Source organism: Lytechinus variegatus, chromosome 3 (genome assembly GCF_018143015.1).
Source record: "Lytechinus variegatus isolate NC3 chromosome 3, Lvar_3.0, whole genome shotgun sequence".
NCBI classification, from domain to species: Eukaryota; Metazoa; Echinodermata; class Echinoidea; order Temnopleuroida; family Toxopneustidae; genus Lytechinus; species Lytechinus variegatus.
The window spans coordinates 34495533-34520964 of record NC_054742.1 but is presented as its reverse complement, the minus strand read 5'-3'; the positions used below and the strand labels follow the sequence as shown (position 1 = coordinate 34520964).

The 25432-nt window shown below is 34.6% G+C and overlaps 1 protein-coding gene across 2 annotated transcripts; it reads left to right on the top strand.

Annotated features, from left to right (window-relative positions):
• Positions 1–6705: 6705 nt before the first annotated feature.
• LOC121410849 (monocarboxylate transporter 12-like) lies at positions 6706–21495 on the top strand. Of its 2 annotated transcripts, none has more exons than XM_041603181.1 (7): positions 6706–7087; positions 13995–14238; positions 15065–15361; positions 15765–16240; positions 18941–19166; positions 19596–19739; positions 20457–21494. In XM_041603181.1, exons 2-7 carry the CDS (start codon positions 14055–14057, stop codon positions 20690–20692), a joined length of 1563 nt encoding a protein of 520 aa, XP_041459115.1. In that variant the 5' UTR covers positions 6706–7087; positions 13995–14054; the 3' UTR covers positions 20693–21494. The 2 variants fall into 2 exon arrangements, with proteins under 2 accessions (XP_041459115.1, XP_041459116.1); XM_041603182.1 differs by lacking the exon at positions 6706–7087 and adding an exon at positions 13775–13902 and having other exon boundaries at positions 20457–21495.
• The last annotated feature ends 3937 nt before the right edge of the window (positions 21496–25432 follow it).

The following is a 25432-nucleotide window of genomic DNA, read 5'->3' as shown; positions in this document are numbered from 1 at the left end:
TGGATGAAATATTGAACCTCACTGCCATTAATAATGTTGCTGTAATGGTATTTTCTAGATCTTTGAAGGAAGATGAACTAACATGTTATTGGCTTGCCATGTTTTGTATTCTTTGGAGGAGAGTGGATTATTTAATATGCACATTAATTCATGCTTTTAAGTTTGTAAGGTCTAAATTTTTAAAATGATAATATATTGACTATTCCAGAGCAGTTTAACAATAGAGATCAATTAAGTGGTAAAACTGAAAAATTATTTTCAAAGGTTTGAATTAATATTTACATATGGCTTACAAATCGTCTAGATATTTGTTATTATGACCAAGAAATGATTGACATTATATGCATTTACGCACCGACACAAACATATCTGTTGGGAAAATGAACTCCCAGATGGTTCAAGATGTCATTATTTGGATGACTTAAAGTTTTAATTACTGCATGTATTTGATTATCGAGTTATGCCATTGATAAGGCAATTCAAATGTTTTTTTTTACTCCATTTTAAAGAATAGTTTGGATAATATTGAATCATAAATGTAAGTTTATCTGAAACATGCAACACATAGAACTTAACTACAGCATTACCATTTGCCTACATGGTAGTAAAAACTTCATCAAATTAGCCAAAGGAAAAATATGTGAAATTTTCCTCTGCTTCCATGCTCATGCTGGCTGTTTTTTTTTATGTTTACATTTCATTTTTTTTCTGTTTTTGGTCACTGTAACTCTTTATGGTTCTTTTCTGCATGCCTAACATCACTATGTATCTCGAGATTGCTTACCAATTATCATACCTTACAATACCTATCCTTTCTCTATATCATGGTCATTCATTACAGATGATGAATCTTTGGTTAAAGAAATAAAAAAATTCTCAACTGATTAATTGTATATTAAGGAAGGGGGGGGGGGAGCAGTTAACACAGATTGTTTACCTCATGGCCAATTTTAACATTTCATTTGTTCTAAAAACAATATTATCCAAACTCTTGACTGTAGCTTGTTAATATTGTCAGCAATGATTTTAATGTGAATGGTATACTTGATATCTCCATTAATGGTCTATGGTAAATAGTATTCTAGTGCTTTGTGTACAGGCCATCACGACACATTAAAATGTTATCAGTATGGCTTAGTAACCATCTATAGTGTACCTTTTTACACCATTCATCATGAATTAATATTGCAAGAACAATGGTAGATAAGGTGTTAATAGATGTAAGTGATCGATTGTTTGTGTCACAAAAAGCAAGGCATTGTATCAGATTCTAGAGTTTGGATGTTGACTATGATGAAGCTTCTGAATTCAGCAGTGTCTATTGTACAAACACAGATGCAACAAATTCAGGTGTTTTTTTTTTGGAATAATAGTGAGGAGCTTTTATCTTTTTACATGGCTGTCTGCTCTGTGTATTTATTTATAGCTGTTGTGAGAGATTATTCTATAGTAGGTTCAGTTTATTTAACTTACAAATGAATGTCTGAAGTATTCTCATACATGAAAAAGTTCATTGAGATATTTCTGATCAATTTTAGACAGTGGTATGACTTTTTATTTTGTTCAGTGTTTCTTGTTTATGTTTTTTATGAATGGAAAGATAATGCTGTGATTGCATTAAATATGATAAACTGACCCCTTCTGTACACCCACACCCCTTAAAAGTAATACAATGAATGAAAACAAAAAGGCATTTTGATCATCCAGAACAAGCTAAGGAGCAACATCAAATTAACACATATTTTGTTGTCAATGAAAATGGAGTGGTTGTCTTCAACTACCTACGGAAGTAAATATTGGGGAAATATGAATACATTGATGGAGAAGATATCGCAAGCTAATTGTGTATACTTCCAATTCTTATGAAACTTTGTGTTCTTGAAAGAGAAGAAGTAGGAGATCTTGCTAATGTGAGATACATGTATTTACACATTTTAAGTGGGGGACATCTTCTCCTTTATTTGTATTAAACATTGTTTAAAATTGTATGGATTTATTGAGGTGCACTAATAGATATCTCCCAAGTCTCGTTTACACATGATACAACAAAGTACAACAATGCAGTGTGACAAGATAAATTGTACCACTTATGAGTATAAATGTGCATTGTATGCTTCAAGATTAAAAAAAAGTAGTCCAAAATTGTGTGAACGAACTCATTACATAATGATAACTTAATTATGATGTCATGAGTCTTATTTGCGCAACTGTGAACAGATAATTATGGTTTAGCTTTGGTGCACCATGTGTGGTGAACTTGCTTCGATATGAAATAGGATGAAATTAACTTGCCTTCTTAATTGTATTTCTGTTTAAAGTAATCATGATCATTCATGTTTTTCATCACAAAACTGTACAAAGTGTAAATTGATACATATTTAACATAGAGAAATTTTCAAACAATTTACTTACGGATACAGAGAGAGAAGGAGAGAGAGAACGAGTGAGCGAGGGGAAGAAAGATCATCGCAATGTGAGTTGCTTTGATTTGGAATCCCATTTTCACCATTGTATAAAAATGTATAGTCCTAGATGTATTTGTGGTCTCCGGTGTTCTAATATGGACAAACTAAAATCAACTCATCTTTTTTTATGTGTGTCTTTCAGTTGTACTTTACCAGGGCTTATTTAAAGATATTTTAAGAGAGAGTTTGAGTTGGTCGCACTTCAGCACAATAAGGACAAGAATGATCTGTAAATATGTTGATTTGTTTATCCTTACGTTGCCCTTGTGAAGTGTTCAGATTCATACCAGTTGATCTGTGCATTCGTATAATCATGTCTTGATTGAACCTAATTTACAGAAGTGTCTTCAAACTTTTTTTAATGTATAAATTTGATGATTGTGTGAGATTGTTAACAGAAGTGCTATTATTATGCTTCCAAACTGATAAGTGTAATAAATATTGCTTCATTTTGCAGTATACTGAGCCCTGTTAGCTACATCAGTAAGGGTTGGGGACGGTATTCTATAGACTGACTGGTAGGAATTTTACATGTATAAGTTGCTACATTCATCTGTTGAATGGGAAGTAATCCCCTTTTCATTATTTTTGGTAGTGACCTGCCATGTATCCTGGTATTCTATCAATTTTCAAGCCATTTTGTGTAATACATAAAACTTTCATCAGTTGAGGGTGATTGAATGTTCAAACTTCTACCAACCTATTATTTTTGAATGCAAGATTTAGTCCACTCCTGTGACCTCTCGAGAGATCAGTTGTGCATTCCTCTTGTGCTGCCAAATATCATGCAGATGACTGAATCAAAGACAAGAGACAATCTAGTCACCTATCATTGATCTAGTGATTGAAAGGATAGCAGGCAAGAAAGTAGTCAACACCAGTGAAAATGTGTGAATGATCTCTTGAATTGAGAAATTGCACAGAAATGGAGACAGCTCGCATTCTATATGAATAGGTTGATAGAAACTTGAACATTTTAGTATAATTCACCAAACACAGACGATAAATTGTTTTTATGTATATGCCCATTATCAAGATCTCAAGATGAAATATTGCCATTTTCCCTTCTTTTGAAATTACACTTATTACTGGGCATGATCGCTTGTTGATGTATCCATCTTGGAAAATTTATTGTAAATATTTGAATGGGAAAAGTCTGAAGCAAGAGAATAGTTAATGAATTCAGATTTTGTATATTGCTTTATAGATGTAGATAAGGTTATCCTGGAATTGTGAGGAGAAAGAGAGCAATAGAGACAGAGAGAAAGATGCGAGAGAGACAGTAATAATTATGATATGCACATGTAGAATAAAATGTCTACTGGCTTAGTGGTACCAGTGATTGCAGCCCAATATTGTGATGTGGTCAGAGCTTTTGAATCTATCTGCATGTTTTCATTTTGAGTAGTTCTCAAGCAATTACATGCGAACATGTGGCATTTTTCATAAACAACCATTTTCTTTGTGTCTTTCTTTATTTGACTATATGATTGTTGTTGTTTTTAAGGAATATGGAATGAGAGAAGAATTAATGAAAATTGGTTTATTAAATATAAAGTACACAAGCACAGCTTGAAGACAATTACAAAATGCCTGTTGGATGACAAATTGGATAGCTAGCATTCCATAGTTGATACTGATCTGAATCAATCAAAAATATACAGGAGACAGGGTCTTGCCAATAATTAAGAGATTGGTTCAATCACAGAGAGGTTAAAACCCTTCATATCAATTGGTTTCATAATCCAAAGTCACAAAATGACAAAAGAAATACCAAGGAAAATGAGATGGGATTACACAAACTGTCCAGGTTTATTACACAGGAAAGTTTCAGTGGTTGGCTCAATCACAAGAAGCAACAGAATACTAACCTCAAATCTCTTAATGATGAGACCAATCACACAAAAAACCCACTGGGGATGTCACGGTAAGCGGGGAATAATCTGAACTCAGTGTCTGTATATATCTTACTCAGCATTGTTGGTCTAATATATTAAAGCTTAACCCATTTAGAAAAAAAAATAGTGTAAGAGTCCCCCTCAGTGTAGCCAGTTTCTTTGCTTCTTTTTGAACCCATATAATACTATTCTTTTTATTTCATTTATTGAAGGTGGTTCTCTGGTTGTACATAAGATAAAATAACCAGACTTAAAACATGATTTATTAAATGCGTTACCTTTGATTTGTATCCTGCTTTCCTATAAAAAAAGTCCTGCCAACTAAAATCGTGTATTTCCAAATCTAAATATTTCGCACACATTCCCACTTATTTTAGAAAATTCACAAGTATTGAATTTATTAATTTATTCATTTATTTATTTTATTTAATTATTTACCTATTTCAATTTATTTATTCATTTATGTATTAGAATGTATTTAGTCAGGTACGAAAATCAGCAAAATGCTGTTTTTCATCAGTGACCTGATGAAAACAGAATCAAGATTACAACAAAAATCATCAATATCATACATGTAAATATAGGCCTACATGTAAATTTGAGGCTTTATCAGGCAAAGCGTAGTAACATAAATAAACAAATATTTTACATACGACAAGGCCAAAGCAGAAAAAGGTGATGGTTTGTGTACATTAAATTGTGTAAAACTTTATACTGTAACCCTCTTAGTCTACTATTGAGTGTGTTTTATGTCTTCGTCTGAAAAAAAATTATTTCTACTTCCTTATACAGTGCGTATCAATAAAAAGTTTGCGCTTTAAAAAAGCTTATTTTTCACGTAATATTTTATGAAGAGCTCACTTGCAAGAGGTTAGGTCCATTTTTCATCAAATTTGATTTTCTTGTCTCAATGTATAGATTTTTAGTAGCTCTATAAGATGATACCAAAGAAACGTTCAAATTCACATTAAATAGTGATCTAGAATGGCAAAGAAAAATCACCTTTTTTCGAAAGGGGTTAGGTCCATTTCAGTTTGGTTGCAAAAGGGGTTAGGTCCACACAATTTTTTTATTGGAAAATAATATTTAAAAAAAATATGAAGAATGGTAGATTTCTTTTATACCCAATTTTATGTTCTCATGGTAGGGTATCATGAAAATTTAGTTTTGCCTAAAAATATTGCAATACGGGAGACTAAAAAAATATTTTCTTGGAGTGGACCTAACCCCTTTTGCAAACAAACTCTTGGGAATAGCTCATTTGTCAAAAGGGGTTAGGTCCATAGTTCATAAATTTTATTGTTTTCTGTCTCAAAACCTCTAATTTTTAGTTGCTCTGATGAAAAAAAGAAGAACATTTGAAATTCACATGAAAACGTGAATAAAAGTGGCACAAAAAATAACCTTAGAAATAGATTGGATTCATTTCAGTTTGCTTGCAAAAGGGGTTCAGGGGTCCATTTGCTTGAAGAGATATGTACCAATGAGGAAAAAGCTTCAGGATGTTACAAATTTATGATTTTACAGCATTAAACTTTTTTGATACGCACTGAATAATCCACTCTAATTCTTAAAAAAGAGGGTCTAAATTCATCTCTCTTTTAACAGCTGTACGTATAATTATTTTGATTTTAAATACATTATATTAGTTGTTTAATTCCCAATTAAAGTAAAGACCATTCCACAACGGCTTTTTCCTCCATTCTAATATAACAACAGGCAAACAGGCATGGATATGCTTGAGTTTTTCAATGCCATTCGCTTTGAATTTTAATTGAAAAAAAATGTCTGACACATTTTAGTTTATCATTATTTTCCAAAATATGTTTGGATGTGCAAACTCCCTTATCGGACAACCTCTCCTCTTGTATACAACTTCCTCTGTATCGAATTAACTTCTTATTGAAAATCGACACTTCGCCAAACTCTGTACTTCTCATTATATACCAACTCATCTAATATGTCCGTATGATTTTAATCACACGAAATCATCAAACATCTACCAAAATATTTAGTGACAAAATTAAAGTACTGTTCCGTGTCATGTCTTCATCTTTAGTTTCCGAAACCAAGTTATTCGCGGTGCTTTTACCTACGCAGGAAAATTTGACATCTTTGATCCCCCTTGCTTATAGTCTAAAATCACTTAATATATTCTCATTATTTTTTTTCCTTTCTATATGAGATCAAAAGTAAATTCATCCAATGATTGATAAACGAATTTTGGATGAGGAGTAAGAGATGCTCGATGTGCATCTCCAGTCACACTCGTGAGGGTTACATCAAGTCGCTGCAGCGATTGAGAGTGGGGTGGGTGGCGCCACGGCGCTCTATACCCCACTCTCAATTCGATCGAGTGTGACATTACTAGTATTACAATCTACTCTCTCGTTGAGAAATGCCATGGATCTATCCATGGAAATCCACGTACAGCCAATAGTAGTTTTGTGCTGGCATAGCTCTCTAAAGTCTACTTTGCGCATGCAATATCGTGCATTGTCCCTGGTCGACTCGCATGATTAATCGCACTGAAATTGTATTATTTTGCTTGTATATGATCGACGTTTGTTTCGTGTGTGATAAACCAGCCAAGTATTTCTTATATCATACTGCATTATCAAGTCCAAAGCAAATGACCTCTATGGAAACCCAGTCGTCAACGGATTTGTTAGAAGCAGAGGGACGGAGTAGAATGAGCCTTAGATGGAAATAGCACACAGCAAGGTAATTGTAATTATCTATATGTATTTTGTAGGCTTCAATATTATTTTCATCAAAATTTGTCGGCTCTATGATAGCCACCCATGGATATTACACAAACCGAATATGTTATTAGAGAGAAATTATAATTTCCCCGGGGACTCTAAAGATTATCATCTCCAAGGCCTATCACGAGAATAGCTTGATGTTTTTTTTAATCTGTTTGTTATTGTAAGTCTATTACATTTCATCATATTATTAATACAAATTAGACTGATAGGTTAGCTGGTTTCGCAATAGAAATCATCAACTTTTACTAAATACTTACTGACATAACCTGGAGGTGCCTATAAGTATTCCATTTTCACGTCAATGTCCTTTTGGCCACGAGACATATTGCTAAATAGTCAAGGAAAAGATCAGATTACCATGTCAAGTTCATTTTGCTATTTCATTCTTTCCTCGGCAGCCATATTTTGTACTCCGGAAATCGCTTTAGTTCATATTTACTTGCTGCAATATCTAAACTGTATTTAATATGAACCCGGGATTGTTAATGTATTTTTATCTTCATTGTTCCACTCTAAATTATGCATCGTCTAGCTGTTCTCTGTTAATTTCAGTATTATCTTTGTATGTTTAATTATGTGGACCTATAAAATGCAGAGGTCCACTATCAACAGGGAACACTATACAAGCTATATTATATGTTGTTTATTGATTTTGGACCGCTGTGTCTGGAATAACGTCTCGAATTTCGCTCCGTGATAAATGGATGACTGGCTCTTCCATTATTAGTATCCATTCACTCGAGTAACAGACAGTATTGATCAAGGCCCGGATTGAGGCCGACATTCAGTACTATTTACAGAATTTCAGCGTCTGCTTTTAGTAGTGTCCCTGGTATACAAAAAAGGAAGACATGTTAATGCGAATTATATTTATTCCATGTTTTGGTGACTTATATTTACAAGCCTGACCTCTCTTTTGTAATAAGATTACTTTCGCGCATAGCCCGACGGTTTGGACGTAGTCTGTAGGCGCAGAACTTTGGTTTCGCAATTCGCGTAGTGCATAATGGAGAGTCTGAAGAAGTGAGACTAAATTCACTATGTAAGGTGCACTCTCAAAACAAATCAGTCAAATTGACTAGACCAGTAGTCAGCTGGGAGCAACTGATATGGCAATCACTGATATTCACATCTCTGACATATATTCTAGTCAGAAATAACTCTTTTCTAGTAAAATATGACTAGAAAATAGTCAAATATGACTAGAATAACAGTTGCTCCCAGCTGACCCTATTAACCAGTCATTTTTGACTGATTTGTTTTTAGAGTGTGGCTGCCAGCAAAGACAGGAGTACGTTTAAAAGCTGGTCTTCGCTGTAGACATTGTATAATTGGTTAAGGTGTCAAATTTGAGTCTGTGCACACAGACTAGATTGAACGGTCAGACAGATGCAGCAGATGTGAGTTCCCTGGATGCGATATATACAGAGACGGAGAAGATGGGAACCCGGACAAGGAATCACTTGAAAAAGGATGCATGGGAGACAAGACAGAGAGTGACATGTAGACAGTCAAAAAAAAGGGGGGGGGTCGAAGAGAGACAACAGAGGGTTACTTAGGAGGGAGGGTGGGAGGAGTTCGGGGGGGGGGCTCGTCAACAAAAATATCGACTTAATTTCCATCGAGAGAAAATATAGGGCTACACTTTCATGTATGCATAAATATATATCATAATTATCATAATTATCTTATGTTCATTCGCAGACTCGGATTTATGCATTGTGAAATGTTAACCAAATAATGAAGAAAATTTTGTAAACTAAAAATCTCCATTGGGAATAGAAAATATTTTAGGTTATTTGGTGACCGTATAATCCGGGGGGGGGGGGTAATTGGATTTGGAAAGGGTAGGGGTGTGCAGCCCCAAATCTGAAATGAATGAGGAGCTTAAAGGGGGGAATCCAACCTTGGTCATAAAATGTTGTGTTGGAAAATAAAAAAAAAAAACAAGATAAACAGAATGGTGAAAGTTTGAAAGAAATCTGACAAGCAATAAGAAAGTTAGGGATATTTTGAGATCCCTAAAGACTGAAAAATTATTGTAAGTGGCAACTGCGTAGGAAAGTTATGACAAGGGGCAATGACAATTTTCTCATAGGACATGTACTTAATTATCACGATTTGTGGTTTCTCTTGATTGGGACTTTGCGATCGAGAACTGACGTCTGGAATGGTGGGGGGTGCATTGGAACTGTGGGGAGAACGGGTTTGTCAAAAAGGGTGAAAATGAACTACTGGCAAGGCGTGAAGGGGGTTTATTTTTAATTGGTCTCATGCTAATTCGTCCAATCACCAACTCGTCTACTTCATTTGGTCTACCATATCAGTTCGTCCACTATCCTCGGGGTCTAATTGCATTTTATCCTTTCACCATTTCGTCTAATAGCTAGTTGGTCCATACACCGTTTGGTCTGATTGGATTATTGAGCGAAATTAATGAAAATGAAATGGGTATAAATCTAACTGGTTATGAGACGAAATGGTCGTAGACGAACTGGTGCTTAGACGAAGTGATTATTGGACAAAATGGTTATTGCACCAAATGGTTGTTAGACTTAATGTTGATGGACGAAATGGTATTGGACTAAATGAAGTCAAACAATTTGAAGAGTGGACAAGTTGACAAGTTGACAATAGACGAATTGGCAATATAACGTGAATGGTAAATCTGTTGCTTATATGCGGTTGGCCAGCCATGGCGAACTCTGAATGTAAATGAGAATAATATCAGAGATAATTAAGTCCTTATATTTCATCGTAAATTTCCAATGGAGCCAGTTATTTACCTGGTATTAGGTCAAGTTTTAAGGTCTTTGGAATCAGCGTTTTAAAACGTCGTTTCAAAACTCTGATCGTAAACGTGGTTCTGGGATTGATGTTTATGCTGAACTTTTCAGAGGCGAAATCACGAACTCCAGCTGGCTTCACATCGTAATTTTCGTTGAGCAGGAAAGCGGGGTCAAATTGGGTGCGCCCTTTTTCGAAAGATTTTTTCCCGACTGTTGGTATGGGGAAGGTACGTCGACTTTTATTATTTTATAAACATCGAACAATTTCCGATATTTTAGTCATTGCATGGAGCTACTTGACATAGCCAGCCATATAATTTCCACCATGGTGGGGATTAATCGTGAGAAAAAATACAGAATATTAAAGTATACACAACAAAATAATAAACATATATATGCTACTGGGGCATCTGGAGATGTCTCCTCATTTTAAGTCATGTTCCAGGATTTTTTTTTGTAAATCCCTCAACATTCATCGTGATGACAAATTGGAAGAATAATACTAGTGATAGTATAATTATCACACATGCAATGGTAACAAGGAAGATGAGAGGTAATTCCATGGAGGTATAACATGTGACCATGGAGCAATGCAACTGTATTTGCCTGCAGATATTCATCTCACCGGAAGCATGTACCAAATGACGTCATTTAAACACGTTTACGATCATGGTTCTGTTTATACTTCCCCAGAAAGCCTGATTCTGGTAAAACGACGTTAACAGACGCACCTTTTTGTGAGTTTACGATAAGCATGGACTAATCACGAATGGAAACGCTGATTTTTGCCTGAAAAGTGGAAGCATTAACACGGCCTTTAAAAACTTATTTTTCAGATCATATTACGATCTATTTGAAAGAAATGTATTGTCATTTTGTGTGGAATCATTTTACACTTAAAAGGGAAAGTCCCTTTCAACAAAACAGTGGGTTTGAATAAAAAGAGAAATATTAAACAATCGCAATGTTGGAAATTTCTTCAAAATCGGAAGTTTAATAAAAGAGTTAATCAAAGGAGTACTGTATATGACACGAATGTGATTTGAACAGATAAGGAAATATAAGAGAAACAAAACAATGAAAATTCATCTACATTGGACAATAAATAACAAAGTTGTGATATTTCTTAAGTTTTGCACGATAAGCATGTACACATGAATATGTAATGAGCAAGCTTATGATAATCACGTCTCTCCTTTTTTGTACATGTATTTCGTTATAATTATGAAATCATTATTGTTAATATTATATTAGGAAAATCTTTTCACTCAAGCGTTCCCTCCACAAAAATAATTGACGATACAGATTTAGTTTGTAAGGTAATCATTGCTGCAACTCATGGAGACACATACAAACCCTTAAAAATATGAATTAATCATGATTTGATGTAATAATATGAGAAAGAGGACAGTGGGGACGTGAGATCTTTCTAATGCATATTAATCATAACCTGCATAGAATTGGTCAAAATTTTGCTAAATTTGGCTAAACTTCGTTATCAGATTTTGACAAATCATATTCAGCGTTTTTCTCTGCGTATTTTACTATATTTACTAGATATAGTTATTTTCAGTCCAGAGCAACCCCTTTAAAATTTCGCTTTACAAAAATAGTTACATTACATGTACAATATAGTGACATGAGAAGGAGAGAGAAAGAGAGGGAGGGGATCAATCTTTATAATAGTAGTAGACCGTGGGACGAAGCCATTTTTTTGTTGTGTTCACAAACCTGTAGTGAAGTTCCGAAATAAAGATGTCAAATTATCTTTCAAATTCATCGAATCTGGATCCAATTGTTTATTTTGGGGCAGAATTGCACAAGGACGCGCAAACTATGAATAAAGCAGGTAATATTTATTCTGTAGGTCTTATTTATTTTGGGGAATTCGGCATGTGCATAAAGACACTTCGTCAAACTCAGCACAGACCCGGGAGCACATACCACTGACTTAATGATCTGTACTATCATTATTTCATGAAAGGATTCTGTGCTATGGAGACCAATAAAGAAACAGTTTATTTGATCACTATTTTCTTCATGAAATGAGAATTACCTATTGCATGGAGTTGTTTGTCTGAGGAATATGTTAGACTTTTGTCCTTCAAATTCATTTTTTTGTTTCATTTTCATCTTCATTTCATTTTATAAAAAAATATGAACCAAGTAAATACAATAATAGCAAGTCAATGTCATAGACAATATATCAATTTCATTAAATCGACTTAAAACAGATAAATGTTATAAGAAGATTACATACAAAGTACGTGTAAACGATTGTTTTTTATGATTAATACTTTCTGAAAACGGAGATTCCCATTCCAAACAAAGCTTATATTGCGGGCTCCTCAAAGTATGACAGATTAGAAAAAAACAATGTAAAAAAAATTGACGGAAACAGTTCTTTGTTATAGTTATATGTCCTAAACGTAACTCAAAACAATTACCTTAAGTACCCCGAATTTTGTTAGATTGATAGGGGGCATTTAAATGATCCTGAAACTATAGGGCCAACCATATAGAGTTAGGTTTATATAACTCTATGGGGCCAACCTTTCACCTGTTATTTTAAGGCAGATGCATTTTTTAATATGTCCACCAATATCAATTATTTGTATATAGAAAACATTATATGACACCTAGATAGATCCTTGTGATTTGATTGGTTGTTTGATATCGTTCATTCAGCCCATTTTGCAATGACGTCATCAACCGTGCAATTTTGTATCCATTCATCATGCAATTTGGGATCCATACGATTTTGTCCAGGCTCACGCACCAGCAGTGCGCATGTTGTAATGACGTAACAATGAACACACCGAACTCGCACTGCATGAGCATGTTTTGCATCGAAATTCATAAATTTCGTATGGAAAAACCCCTAATTTTTAGGTGTCATATAAACCAAATAATGAATGTTTTTTCATTCGTGCAATGGACAGAATACGTCATTCGGTGAAAGATGAAATAATGATCCATTCAACTCGGCTACGCCTCGTTGAATGGATCATTTCATCTTTCACTTCATTAAGTATTTCGTCCATTGCACTCATAAACATTCAGTATAATGAATCGTACTTCATTGATATAAAATAATGATAAGTAATCACTTTCTATTAGCTGATAATGACAACATGTACTTCATTATTTTTAAATAAGTACATTTCACTTTCCATTATTCACAAATAAGTAATTCACCTGAATGTTGCAATTACCATTGTTCATAAATATTGGAAACCGATGAATAGATATTTACATATAAAAAATGCATCTACTTCTAGTTTATGTAGAAAAATTGTATTATTTGTGATATAAAATTTGGTATACTTTTACAAATAAAGGCACCCCAAATTTTGGTGCTTTTGAAAGTACAATGTGTCACACTCTGTTGGCTAGTTCTTTATAAGTTAGGCCTAGAACTGTTGTCAAAAAATCGCACGCTCGTATGATATCTAGATAAAGTTAGTATAAAGTTTTGGCAAGCGAGGTGACCAAATGTAGGCCGATAAAAAGTTAAAGTATATATATATATATATATATATATATGTATGACTATACTTCATAACTAGAGAATAACAATCGGTTAAGAGAGCTTCCTGTCAAGTCTGAAAAGTTTGTGTTAAATGATTAGCAAAGCCCTGTCTTGAATCGTGTAATGAGAGTTTCGTTCCGGTAAGATAAAGGAGAATTGCTTCCCCTCTGAGGTATGTAAGTTGAGTTGAAGCCTGTCTAAGCTCAAAGATTAGTTCATCAATTTCTATACACAACAATCTTTGTGACATGGATGGTTGAAATGGTTCAACCTGAGATATCAATTACCGGCAGTGGCGGATCCAGCCGGATTGGATACAATACCATTTTCAGGAGCCATATTATTTGTGTATTTAGTCGGACCCTCAATCAGTGCCTGTCCTGAGGAATAAAGTTCTTGTAATGATAGAGGGACGGTGCCAATAATCGCGAAAATATTTTATTAGCAGTAAGTTACATATTTCAGTTTCATATTCTTGTTGTAAGAGATACAGATGACACATACATGTAATAAGTTTCTTTGTTATCCTCCTTTTTTAGAATACAGTGTGTGAAAGTTTTCTTACGGAATTTTCCAAGTGACCACATCAACTGTGAATAATGGGAGGTCCTGCTGAAAATGTGAGGAGAGAACGCACGCGCCTTTGGTTTCTTGCTCGATGGGGTTGGGTTGTGACTGCAGCTGGATTCATCGTCAACCTTGTCACCTATAACATGCTTTACTGCTATGGAATCCTCCTTGTGACTTTCCAACAGGAATTTAGTACCAATACCGTAACAGCAGGTCAGGTTTAGTCCTATATACTTTTATTTAGTCTATGGTGATTCTCATCAAAACATATTTTACAGATCTGAATTGTAGGTTTGGGATGCGTTGTTTCAAACAATGGACATAATTTTGCATTACTTCAAGTGCATAATTATACAAGTGTTAATAGTGCAGGTGAAAAAAGCACTGTCAATTGCAAGTTGGCTTTTATACTTTTTTTGAATGGAGGGCAGTTCTTTTAGAGGGCCAATCTCAGTCTCGAATTGTTTCTTGGAAGAAGTTGTAATTTAGGGCATCAAACATGTCCAATGTAGAGCCAAGTCCTATGAAGCGCTGTTAAAGTGGCTACTTTGATCTGTGCTTGGGGGTAGTCCGGCCGATATGGGAATTCGGATCTTTCAATTGAGGTCATTTATTTCAGAGTTTGAATTGCAGGAGTTATGTTTAACTAATATAGAGTAGATCTATGTGGTGAAGTCATTTTTTCTTCGAGTCACCATCGTCGATAAAATTTACTATCGAACCTGTTCTCAGGCTACCAGATTCAATCATTTCAATAGCAAACTCTTCTCAAAACAAGTCATGTTGCTCCTTAATATATGTTTTTATTTCATGACTTTTGCCATTTAAATTAGATTGCACTTGGTTTTGCTGTTGAATACTTATCAAAAGACTCTTTCTTTAATTATCAGCCGGCCTAAACGATAGGCGCAATATTAAGTAACTGGAAATAATCATGATGGTGATGGGGCGGTGAGATATATAGTGATAATGATACGGTTGTAGTATAATGATTGGATAATAACTTCTGCACCTTATTTTTTTTATAAAAAAATAATAGGTTGGGTGGGCTCCGTAGCCATTGGGATATCATGTCTGTCCTCACCCATCGCGAATCCTCTCATCGAGCTATTTGGCAACCGAGTGGTCATCGTCATCGGTATCATCCTTTGTTTCAGCTCCGTGATCTTGACCTCATTCATGCCTGTCCTCGAAGCCATGTATTTCACATTCAGTATCCTATACGGATTGGGAGCGGGATTTCAGCTCATGAGTAGCACTAACCTAGCTCTTCAGTACTTTCCTGCCCTCAACTCTACCCGTTCCGTCTCTATCATCATGTCCGGTGCCAATATTGGTAAGTCATATTTGATTCTCAGTGGGTATCACATCGGTTTTATTGTCACGTCATTTTCGCTTGCTTATTGTCTGAATCATGCAGTAATAGAAACAGCAACAGCAACAGCAGTAACAGCAATGAAAATTATTATTAAAATTATTATAAAACGATCATTATTTTGTAAGAAAACCCTTCACCTACTATGCTTTCAGCAATTGGTAAATGACATACTTCATCATTCGACCTTATATAGGGATAAAGAAATAAATGTTAGTGCAAATTGTTGAAATGTCTGGAATACGTGTTTTATGCAATAACAGTGGGAAAAGGAACATACGCCAAGAAAAGCAATCTCATGACCGTCATTCATGGGTCTAAATACTCTGTGAATACATAATTAAGAAATTTCTTTTTTCCCCAGGCATGTTGTGTACGGGACCCTTCCTACTTTACCTGGTAAATAACGTTGGTTGGCGAAACAGTCTCCGTGTTATGGGCGCCATCATTCTTGGTATTGGGCTACCGATGACCTACGTTTACGATCAACCAAGGAACATTCTGCAGAATATCAACATCCCCGAAGGCATAATGGAGGAGTCAGTTCAGGAGTCAGCTCCAGCAGAGGAAGTACAGTGTCTTCCACCAAACGAAGAAGCCATCGAGCAGAAAACGTGCACTTCTGAGATGAACTCGAGGGAAGAATGCGAACCTCTAAAATGCAAAGATACAGATTGCCATGGAAATGAGAAGTCAACATTAGATGATGGAAAAAGAAAGGGTCGAAAGAGAAACTTATTCTGGCGTATTCTGGTGGTCTTGACCTTCCCAGATCTTTGGTTGTTCTGTATAGCATGTTTTGGTTATGGCGCTTGTTCTTCTTTCGTGTATGTACATGTGGTAAGTCGATTTGGTACGTTGAAATTAATGTGTGGGGAAGTCCACTATGTTTAGCCAATTTTATCCTGGAAATTTCATATTGAAATTATATCTTTATTGTTGGTTACAATGGACTTTTCAATTTCATTGCTTAATGATAATCCCCTATAGCCATATTCAGTTTACTGTTATAATAAACTAACACATATTTTCACATACATGTATTGCTATTTTTTCTTACTAATCTGAAACATGCATGCAATTCACGAAATATTTAGGTATATGCTCCAACTCATCGCCCTTTCAAAAAAAAAGCACAGTGCATTTCATCACGGTTTTATATGTTTATGTCTCCAAATCACTTCAAGTAGGTATGAAATTATGAAAACAATATTTATGAGCATAGTTCGAAATGGAAAAAAGTATATTGACATTCATAACGTCTTATTTTATATCTAACTCCTCGAAGGGGGTTTGTACAAAGACCGCGTATAACAAGATTAGACAGGATCCTATACACTGTACTACGAATTTTTAAGTAATCCCATTTAATAAGGGCGCTTATAGGAAAATAATCTCTATTCCCTGTATCTTCTGTTACAGTTATTACCTGCACTAAAGCCTGAGGGTTGATTGTCGCATACACAAATCATTATCATAGTACTGATTGTACTTTGAAAACATATATCTTCTGCATATTCACAATCTGCTCAAGGGGGGGGGGGGGGTTATGGTGCACCGTCTTCATTGTATTCCCTCTTTCCTTACTCCATTTCATTTCGTTTATTACCATTTCCGACATTAACATTATTTTTTGTTCCATACATCTTGATAGTGTGAAAGAAATGAATAGAACAGTGATCGGCGTAGCTTAAATCAAGGTTCCCCAGAGCTAAGCTATCTGCCCTTTGGAAAAATTGGTGATGGCAAATAAAATGTTCCTGCCGGGAATCGAAGCACTAGACCACAGAGACGGGTTAGTGGTTAGGGCGACCCCGATCCGATTGATCGTCAGATAGACGGGGCCTCGGACTCAATTCCCGGCAGGGACATGGTAGGCAATATTTAGACAAAGAAAATTTCTATGTGCTTTATAATCAAGATGTGAAGGAAACCGCTAAAATGCGGAGCTTGTAGAATGCAGCCTATTAAAATAATTATATAAATAGGGTTAATCCCCCCCCCACACACACACACAACGATACGCCTAAAATGGATGTGGGTGTAGAGGCGTGTATATTTAGCCAAGTCATAAGTCCAGTGAACTGTGAAAACGGGTCGAAAGTGAGGATAATTCAGCTATAAATGAAGCACAGTGAACTGAGGAGGGATTAAGGGAGCGATTGTTGAAATTAAGCTTTATACAGTATAAACGAGGCGTGAGTCCAGGGTCAAGAAAACTCTACAAATAACACGGATGGTTTCATTATATTGAATATGTGATGAAAATGAATATTGTTCACCAAAACTTCATGACATTGTTTCACAAGTAGGTCATGGATTGTTAAAAAAAATGTTTACATTAAGCTAAACCCCATAAAATATAACAGGCGATAAAAAAATCAATACACTATTCACGGCTTCTTTTTGACCCAGTAATTTTTTTTTGTTCAGAATGATACGTGCAAGATTGGAAATAACAAGCTATTTAATCTACTGAGGGAAGCTGATTCTTTTTAATGATTTCCATTAACACCTTTATAGCTTTCTTCAAGGAAGCAATTAGCAGTATATTTTCCGACGACCTTGTTCGTTATGTCCATTAAATTGTTGATATGTTTTCTAAAATAGTCATTTAAAGAAAAAAAGAAAAGAGCCAAGACTTTCTTCCAGTATCGCGTTTGCATCGAGTGAACTGGAATAAGAAAAATATGATGTAACCTTAATTCCAAATATTCATCAGTTCAGTTATTTTCTCTCAGCTTAAAAAATTATATATATGTACAATATGTAAAGGAATGACAAATAATATTAGAGAAAAGGGAAACTGCAGACAAGTTAATACAAATCTCGTGAATAGTAGTTCCCAATAAATTAAATTAAATGTATAATAACAACAATGAACAAAAATGTACACACAACATTAACAACACCAGCAAACACACATATGGGGGCGGTAAATGTATGAGGCAAGAAGAAAAATTGTTTTGCATATTCATTTATATTATACTTTTTTTACTTATAGATTTAAATGACGTCATTGTTGTTGAGTATTTCCATCGGGGAGATTATTCCAAATGCGTGGGTCACAATGCCTTAGTGAATTTAGTTTGTCTTTAAACCTTGGGATAATGAAATTTATTACTTGAGCGAGTATTGTGATTATAAACGGAATGATTTATTAAAAATGTATGTGATGTATTTTAAGGAATTATGTTATGAATAGTATACGAAACATCCCATATAGTATCTGTAATGAATGTCATATGTGTTTTGAGGTGAAAAAAAAGTTCGTGATGGAAATCTAAGATTTTTAAAATTGTCTACCTTTTTGCTGACGAAGAAAAGGCTAGTCAGACTCGACTAGCGGGGCTGGTAATTTCCGTTCACATTGGGGGAAAAGGCGAGTTAGACTCGCCTCGCGGGTCTGACTCGCGGGCTGAGGCTGAGTGAGAACGCGGTATAGAATCATATATATATATATATATATATATATATATATATATATGTATGTATGTATGTATGTATGTATGTATGTATCCTGGGTTTTTTTATCGTCAGGTTCCATACTTCTTGTCCGTGGGATTCACGGAGGAGAAAGGTGCACAAGCGATCATGGCTATGGGGATATCCACACTCCTTGGAAAGTTCGTATTGTCCTATTTTGGTGACCGGGTCCCGTTTCCAAAAATCTTCATTTTCTTGGTCGCCACTGGAGTTGGAATCTCGCTTTCGATCTACCTTCTATTCATCTCAAGTGAGATCGAAATATTCATCATAATCACACGTAGGTTCTATTGTGATGATAATTTATAATAATGATAATAGTAATAATAATAAAATTTATGATAATAATATTAGCAATAATAATAATGAAGATTATAATAATAATAATGATAATAATCAATAATAATAATAACAACGGTAAAGATAACAGCAATAATAACATTGATAATAATAAATGATAGTGATGACTTAATTGCAATAATAAACACATGTTTTATATTCAAAGTTAACATCAATAAACAAGAGATAAACTGTAATTGCAACAGGAAAGAAAATATCTGTTAATCCTTTAAGCTCAAAAGTTGGTATAGATTGATGAATGCATGTATATTTACATAATGCTACATTTTACCATGAAGTTGATTGAAAATTTGATGGCAATTTGCATTTTCTTTATGATTTTTATTCCCTCCCCTTTCCCTAAATCAAGTAATGGGGCTGTTGGTGAACGGTATTTGCGACACATTGCCTTACTCAGTCTGTAACCAGATCTTTGGAGTTGAGAGGGGTATGGAGACTTGGACTCTTGTCACCTGTTTCCATGGGGTTGGGTATCTGATATCATCCGTGTTTGGTAGGTACATCAATTCTCTTATTTTCCCTTTTGATTAATTTACTGTTAGTAATATAGTTAAACCTTGGAACGTTGTAATTTTTTTATCGATTTTTTATATTCTTGTTTGAACTAACCCATTTTAACGCCTGAAATGGTTTTCACAATAGATATATAAGTAAATCTATCTTTCTATCTATCAGTCAGTCAATCAAATAAATAGATAGATAAAAATATAAAATTAAGTACATGTATTAAGGGATCGAAAACAGCAGTTGAATTTTTTTGTAATCCGCCTCCAAAAAAGGAAAATATAAATGAATAAAAATCACGCATGTTTCCAATAAAATTCACAGTTAGATTTTATGAATGTGTATCCCCCTCTCTCCGCGGTTGCCCCAATGATTTTTATTTTAAGTCTATACTGTACAAAAGAAAACAGACAAGGTCTTTTAAACAAGAGACCCGGCTCTTGGCTCTTTTAGCCATGTTATTTGATTTGAAAAAAAGTCACCTTTAGGATGTCTTGCATCGCTGTTGAAATATCTGTTATTAAAATGCCATTTCGTATATGATTTGTAGTTAATTATTAGATAAATTATTTTGTCTAACCCTATTAGTATTCTTTGCTGTTTGGGTCTCTACACTCAATATATACCTTGTTTTCTCACTGTCATCAACGTTGAAGATTCATATAAATCGTTTTCTTAGATGATATGGCATTATTCTTGTATGCAGGAAAGAGTGTCGATCAGACAGGGTCATACAACGGTGCTATTTGGGCAACAATCATCATCTATGCTGTCTCAGGTCTTCTCTGTGTGATGGTTCCAGTTTATCAGAGACTGTTTGCTCGGGACAGGTTTGTCATGGCCGACTCCTTTCAGAGGTGCTGCTCCATAAAATGCGGCCAGGCAGAGGAGCAGATTAAAGAAAGGAACAGTGACAAATTTGAGGATGTTTCAGTAATATAGTTGACTTGCCAAGGGAATGAACATTTTGTCGTTTCTTATTTGCTCCGGTTATTTGCTTGCATTGTTACCCCATGAGGCCACTGATCTGGATACGATAGTATTCAGATCAGTGCATGAGGCGTGCCTAAGAACAAATTTATTAACAGACGGAGAGGGCGCCTTTCATGCTTATGGAGGGGAGCTTGAGGAGAAATGTTGGAAAACAATAAAAAAAAATATTAAAGACATGCACGTAATAACCGATTGTGAAGGTGATGGGACGACTCACTTGAGGCAGTCAAAATAACATATTTACACCGTCTGCCGAGTGATGGTCCTGATTTCAATGCCCGAAAAATAGTGATGATTTTTTTTTTATTGGTCTGAGGCGCAAATTGATATTAGGCTCGAATTCACAAATGTGTTTTTTTTAAAACCTTCGGTATAACCCATGGTTTATGCAGATATCCAGTATAAATTACGCTTGACAATGTTAAATGCCCAAATGCTGATGCGCGCTTTTGTCAGATTGCGTCAAATTGATGCCTCTTTCCAAGGTTATCTACGATATGTTATTGAGTCCACTGTTTAAAGAGTGGATTTATTCAAAATATTTCAGTTACATGTCCATTCATTTTTTGTTCGCATGCTTACTGCTCGAGTATAATAAGAGGGCATTTATTCACGTGTATTCGGGAACATGGTAAATATTATTAAATGCAAGGTATCTTAGAGAAATTACAGAGTGCAACATACTTTCTCTTACAGTATAGAGTGCATAGGCGGATCCAGGGGGCCCTATTGGCGGAGCAAAAAAAGGAAAACGGGAAAGAAAGAAAAAAGGAGGGAAAAGAGAGGAGAAAGAAGAAGAGGAGGAAGATGAGTGAATAAAATAAGAAGACTTGTAAAATAAAAAGAATCTTTCATGTCAATATAAAATTTTCGCTCGCGCTTCGCGCTCGTATTGCCTGTTAGGTGAATTTCATATCTTGTTCAATATGGAGTTAAAATATCAAGTCAAGTCAATATACAAAACATATTTCAACTCGGAAACCGAACTTTCATTATGTTATGTGATTTACAATTGATTCTTAAAAAGTGCTCTGTAAAAAATTCAGTTTTATAGTCTGAATATTAACATTTTCTGCTCGCGCTGTGCAATGCGAGCTCGCAAATTTTGATTTATCAGGTACCTATTATTTTCGTGTTATTAAAAAATCCCGTTTCACGTCTGATAGTCAAAACGTATCAGCTAGTGCTGCACGCTCGCATTTTGATTGGCGAGTTATGTATGTCTCTCTAAAGTACCCTTTTCATGATAGTTTATTTTTATTTTTTTCTTTCATTCTTTATTGATCAAAATATAAATTACATTACATATAAAATTTGGCTCACAATTTGCGCTCGTATTAATGATTAAAAATATATTAATTGATGCATCCTATTCATAATTACAAAAAAGTTCAGTTTTTAGGCCATAATAGCAGATTTCGCGTCCTCATTAGGCATTAATGAATAAGATGTCAATTTAATAATTAAATTGTCCTTCTTGTATCATCCCGCGCTTAGCAAGAGAAATAGAAAGTGCTTGAAATATAGAGCAGAAATTGACTTTTTTTTCAGATCGGAATATCGAATAATTTAAGCTTCGCGCTCGCTTTGATTTTCATGATAAAAGATTATTTAGAATGGCTGGATTCTAGGTCTAAATATGAAACACGTGCGAAATTTTCTTTAGATACTCAACTTATTCTCTATTTAAATCATTATCCAGTTTCAGATCACAAAATATCAAAAATTTTCTGCTTGCATTATTCATGTAGGAAGATCCCCTATTACTCATTCTTTTCATGAGTGTCCCGTTTTTAGGTCTAAATCTTGATTTTTGTTTCGCTCGCGCTTCGCGCTCGCATCAATTGTTTAGTTATGTAGCTATCCTGTTCACAATTACAAAAAAATCGATTAAAATTTTCAATTCTTTATGTAGATTTAATGTCTGAAATTTTCAGCTCGTGCTTCGCGCTCGCCTTATTTGATTGTTGGAATATGTAACGTCTTCATGGCTAAGTGCAAGCAGTCCTTAACAGGTACCTTTCCGATCAGTTCAAAACGTATAAAACAATTTTCTGCTCGCACTTTGGGCTCGCATTATTAATCTAAGGAAGATCCCCAATTACTCATCCTTTTCATGGTTTACATTATAATATGAATAGTGTCTCGTTCAGTAGGTCTAAATCTCTAAATTTTCAGCTCGCGCTTAGCGCTCGCATGTTTAGTTCTATACCTATTCTGATTAAATCATTAAAAAAAATGCTTAGAATTTCCATTCTTTAGGTAAAAATGTCAAAAAAAGTCAGCTCGCGCTTCGCGCTCGCATTATTTGATTTTTAAAATTGTTATAAATATGTAACGGCTTCATGGCTAACTGCATGCAGTCTTTAACATACAGGTACCTTTTTCATCAGTTCATTTCTGCTCGCGCATCGCGTTCGTTGTAAATATTTAGTTGCATACACGTCTTTTTCAGGATAAAAACATTGCCCAGAATGTTCAAATTTTAGGACAAAATACACAAGATTTCCAAAAAATTTAGCTCGCGCTTCGCGCTCACATATATATATATATATAAGGATATATGATACACATGTATATATTTCATATTGATTTATAAGAATAAAACTAAGAAGTGACTATTAGGATAACCCCTTCAGAGAAACCAAAAATCATCTTCGAGCGGCCGATCGGGGAAAATATGGCTGAAAAAAATCCGCCCCCCCCCCCCTTATTGGCGAAGGCTGGATCCGCCCCTGGAGTGCAATAAACTTTTTTCTCGTGAACAATCCAAGTTTTGTTAAAACGCGCCGTCGTTTGCACGAGGATACATAATGCGTGGAATATTTCAAAATTTTATTTTTCGGTTGCAGTCATTGGAAATGGACAATGCATAAAGCCGATACGCTTGATATATTGTACACGTATACATAACAAACACTACGAAAATGGAATATTAATATTGAACATAATCTTCAAATTTACAATTAATGATCTGATGCAGTGATGTACGACTCTAGCATGAGTGAGGTTTTAGACTTTTTGTCTGTATATGTGGTGATTTTTTTTTTATAACTAACTCTTTTTTTTTGGGGGGGGGGGTTGGATTGTTATGTATGAATCAACATTGGTGTAATCCTGAAGAGGATTTAAATGATAGTAATATCCCGCATTGAACCTGTGACATGTGACATCAATGGTCAGCTATTCCATTTTTTCATAGAGAGAGGGAGGGAGAGAGAGAGAGAGAGAGAGAGGGGGGGGGTTGTAAGGTTTCATTAATTCTTGGACTAACAAAAATAATCCATTTAGGCACCATAATTATTCAACGAATGTACCGGAGTGACGGTAAACTAATGAATTTGAGGTCACACAGACAAAAAAATTATCGCAGGTCAATATTTTAACATTTCTAAAAGAAAACGAAATTTCTACTTCTTGCTATATAGACTCCATTTAATTTTCATTAGCAGGGTTGTAAAATAAATACCTTTGTGTCTTTATTTCAATCGTTCATGGTATACCTTTGAATAAGTGCAATAGGTTTTTTCCAACAAAACTAAATACGGGATGGGCACAAATATCGTTGCAGAAATATTAGTTAAGCGTATATGCAATTTCACATGGTAAGTATGGAGATACTCTCTTATGTAAAGGTATGCTATTTTCATTTATTATCTTACTTTTATACGATGGTAACATTAAAATGAATTATATTTTGGGTAATATATGATATGAGGTCAAATGCAGGGTTATGTTTTATACTTATGCATGTTATTGATGTTAAACATCGTAATTATATACAATAATTGATAAATTACAGATGTAGATTGTCGTGATAATCCTGATCCCGTTTTACAAAGAGTTGCGATTGATCCGATCAATCGCAATTATGGAAAGCCAGCAAAGTCTACATATAAAATGCATGTTTGTTAAAAAACATATAGATACGAATGTATATCCATAAATTCATTTATTTCTTGACAATTTTGTGTGTTCTCCTTTGTTTACAAAGGACATTTTGCAAATTTTCTTTGGAAAAAGATATGACACTGATGGATTTCCATAGAGTTACGATTGATTGGATCAATCGTAACTCTTTGTAAGACGGGGCCCTGATGTTGCAAGTTGCAATAAGGTTAATAGACCTAATGATGTAGATTATTTTCATCAAGTGATTCATCAGGTGATTCATCAGTTTGTTGTTTAATAATCTCACTAAAGGCATTTATAGCATTCAATGCTGGAACGTTGATATGATATATATATATTTTTTAATCTTGAATTTTTATCAATAAACTGAAATTCTGTGTAAATATAATTAAAGTGCATTTTCTTTCTTAAGCTACACATATGCCTGCATTGTCTCATGTTTTTTTCTGGATACCCCCCCCCTCCCCGCGGGGGAGGAGGGGGCGCCTCAGGGCAAGCGATGGATGAAATTGTGCCCCATATAACAATTAGATTCGAATGCTCCTATACTTATTCATGGAATAAAATTCAAGTGTGTCGTTATTTTATTTCATTCTCGTTCCTTTTTCTTGTTCTTTTTTTTAAATTAATTTATTCATTCATTCATTTATTTTCTTCTTATTTGTTTATTTATTCATTTTATTTATTTAATAGATTAATTAATTTATATTTTATTTATTCATTATTTTTTTCGGGGGGGGGGGGGTGGTGGTTTTAGTTTACTCTATTGCGCCAAAC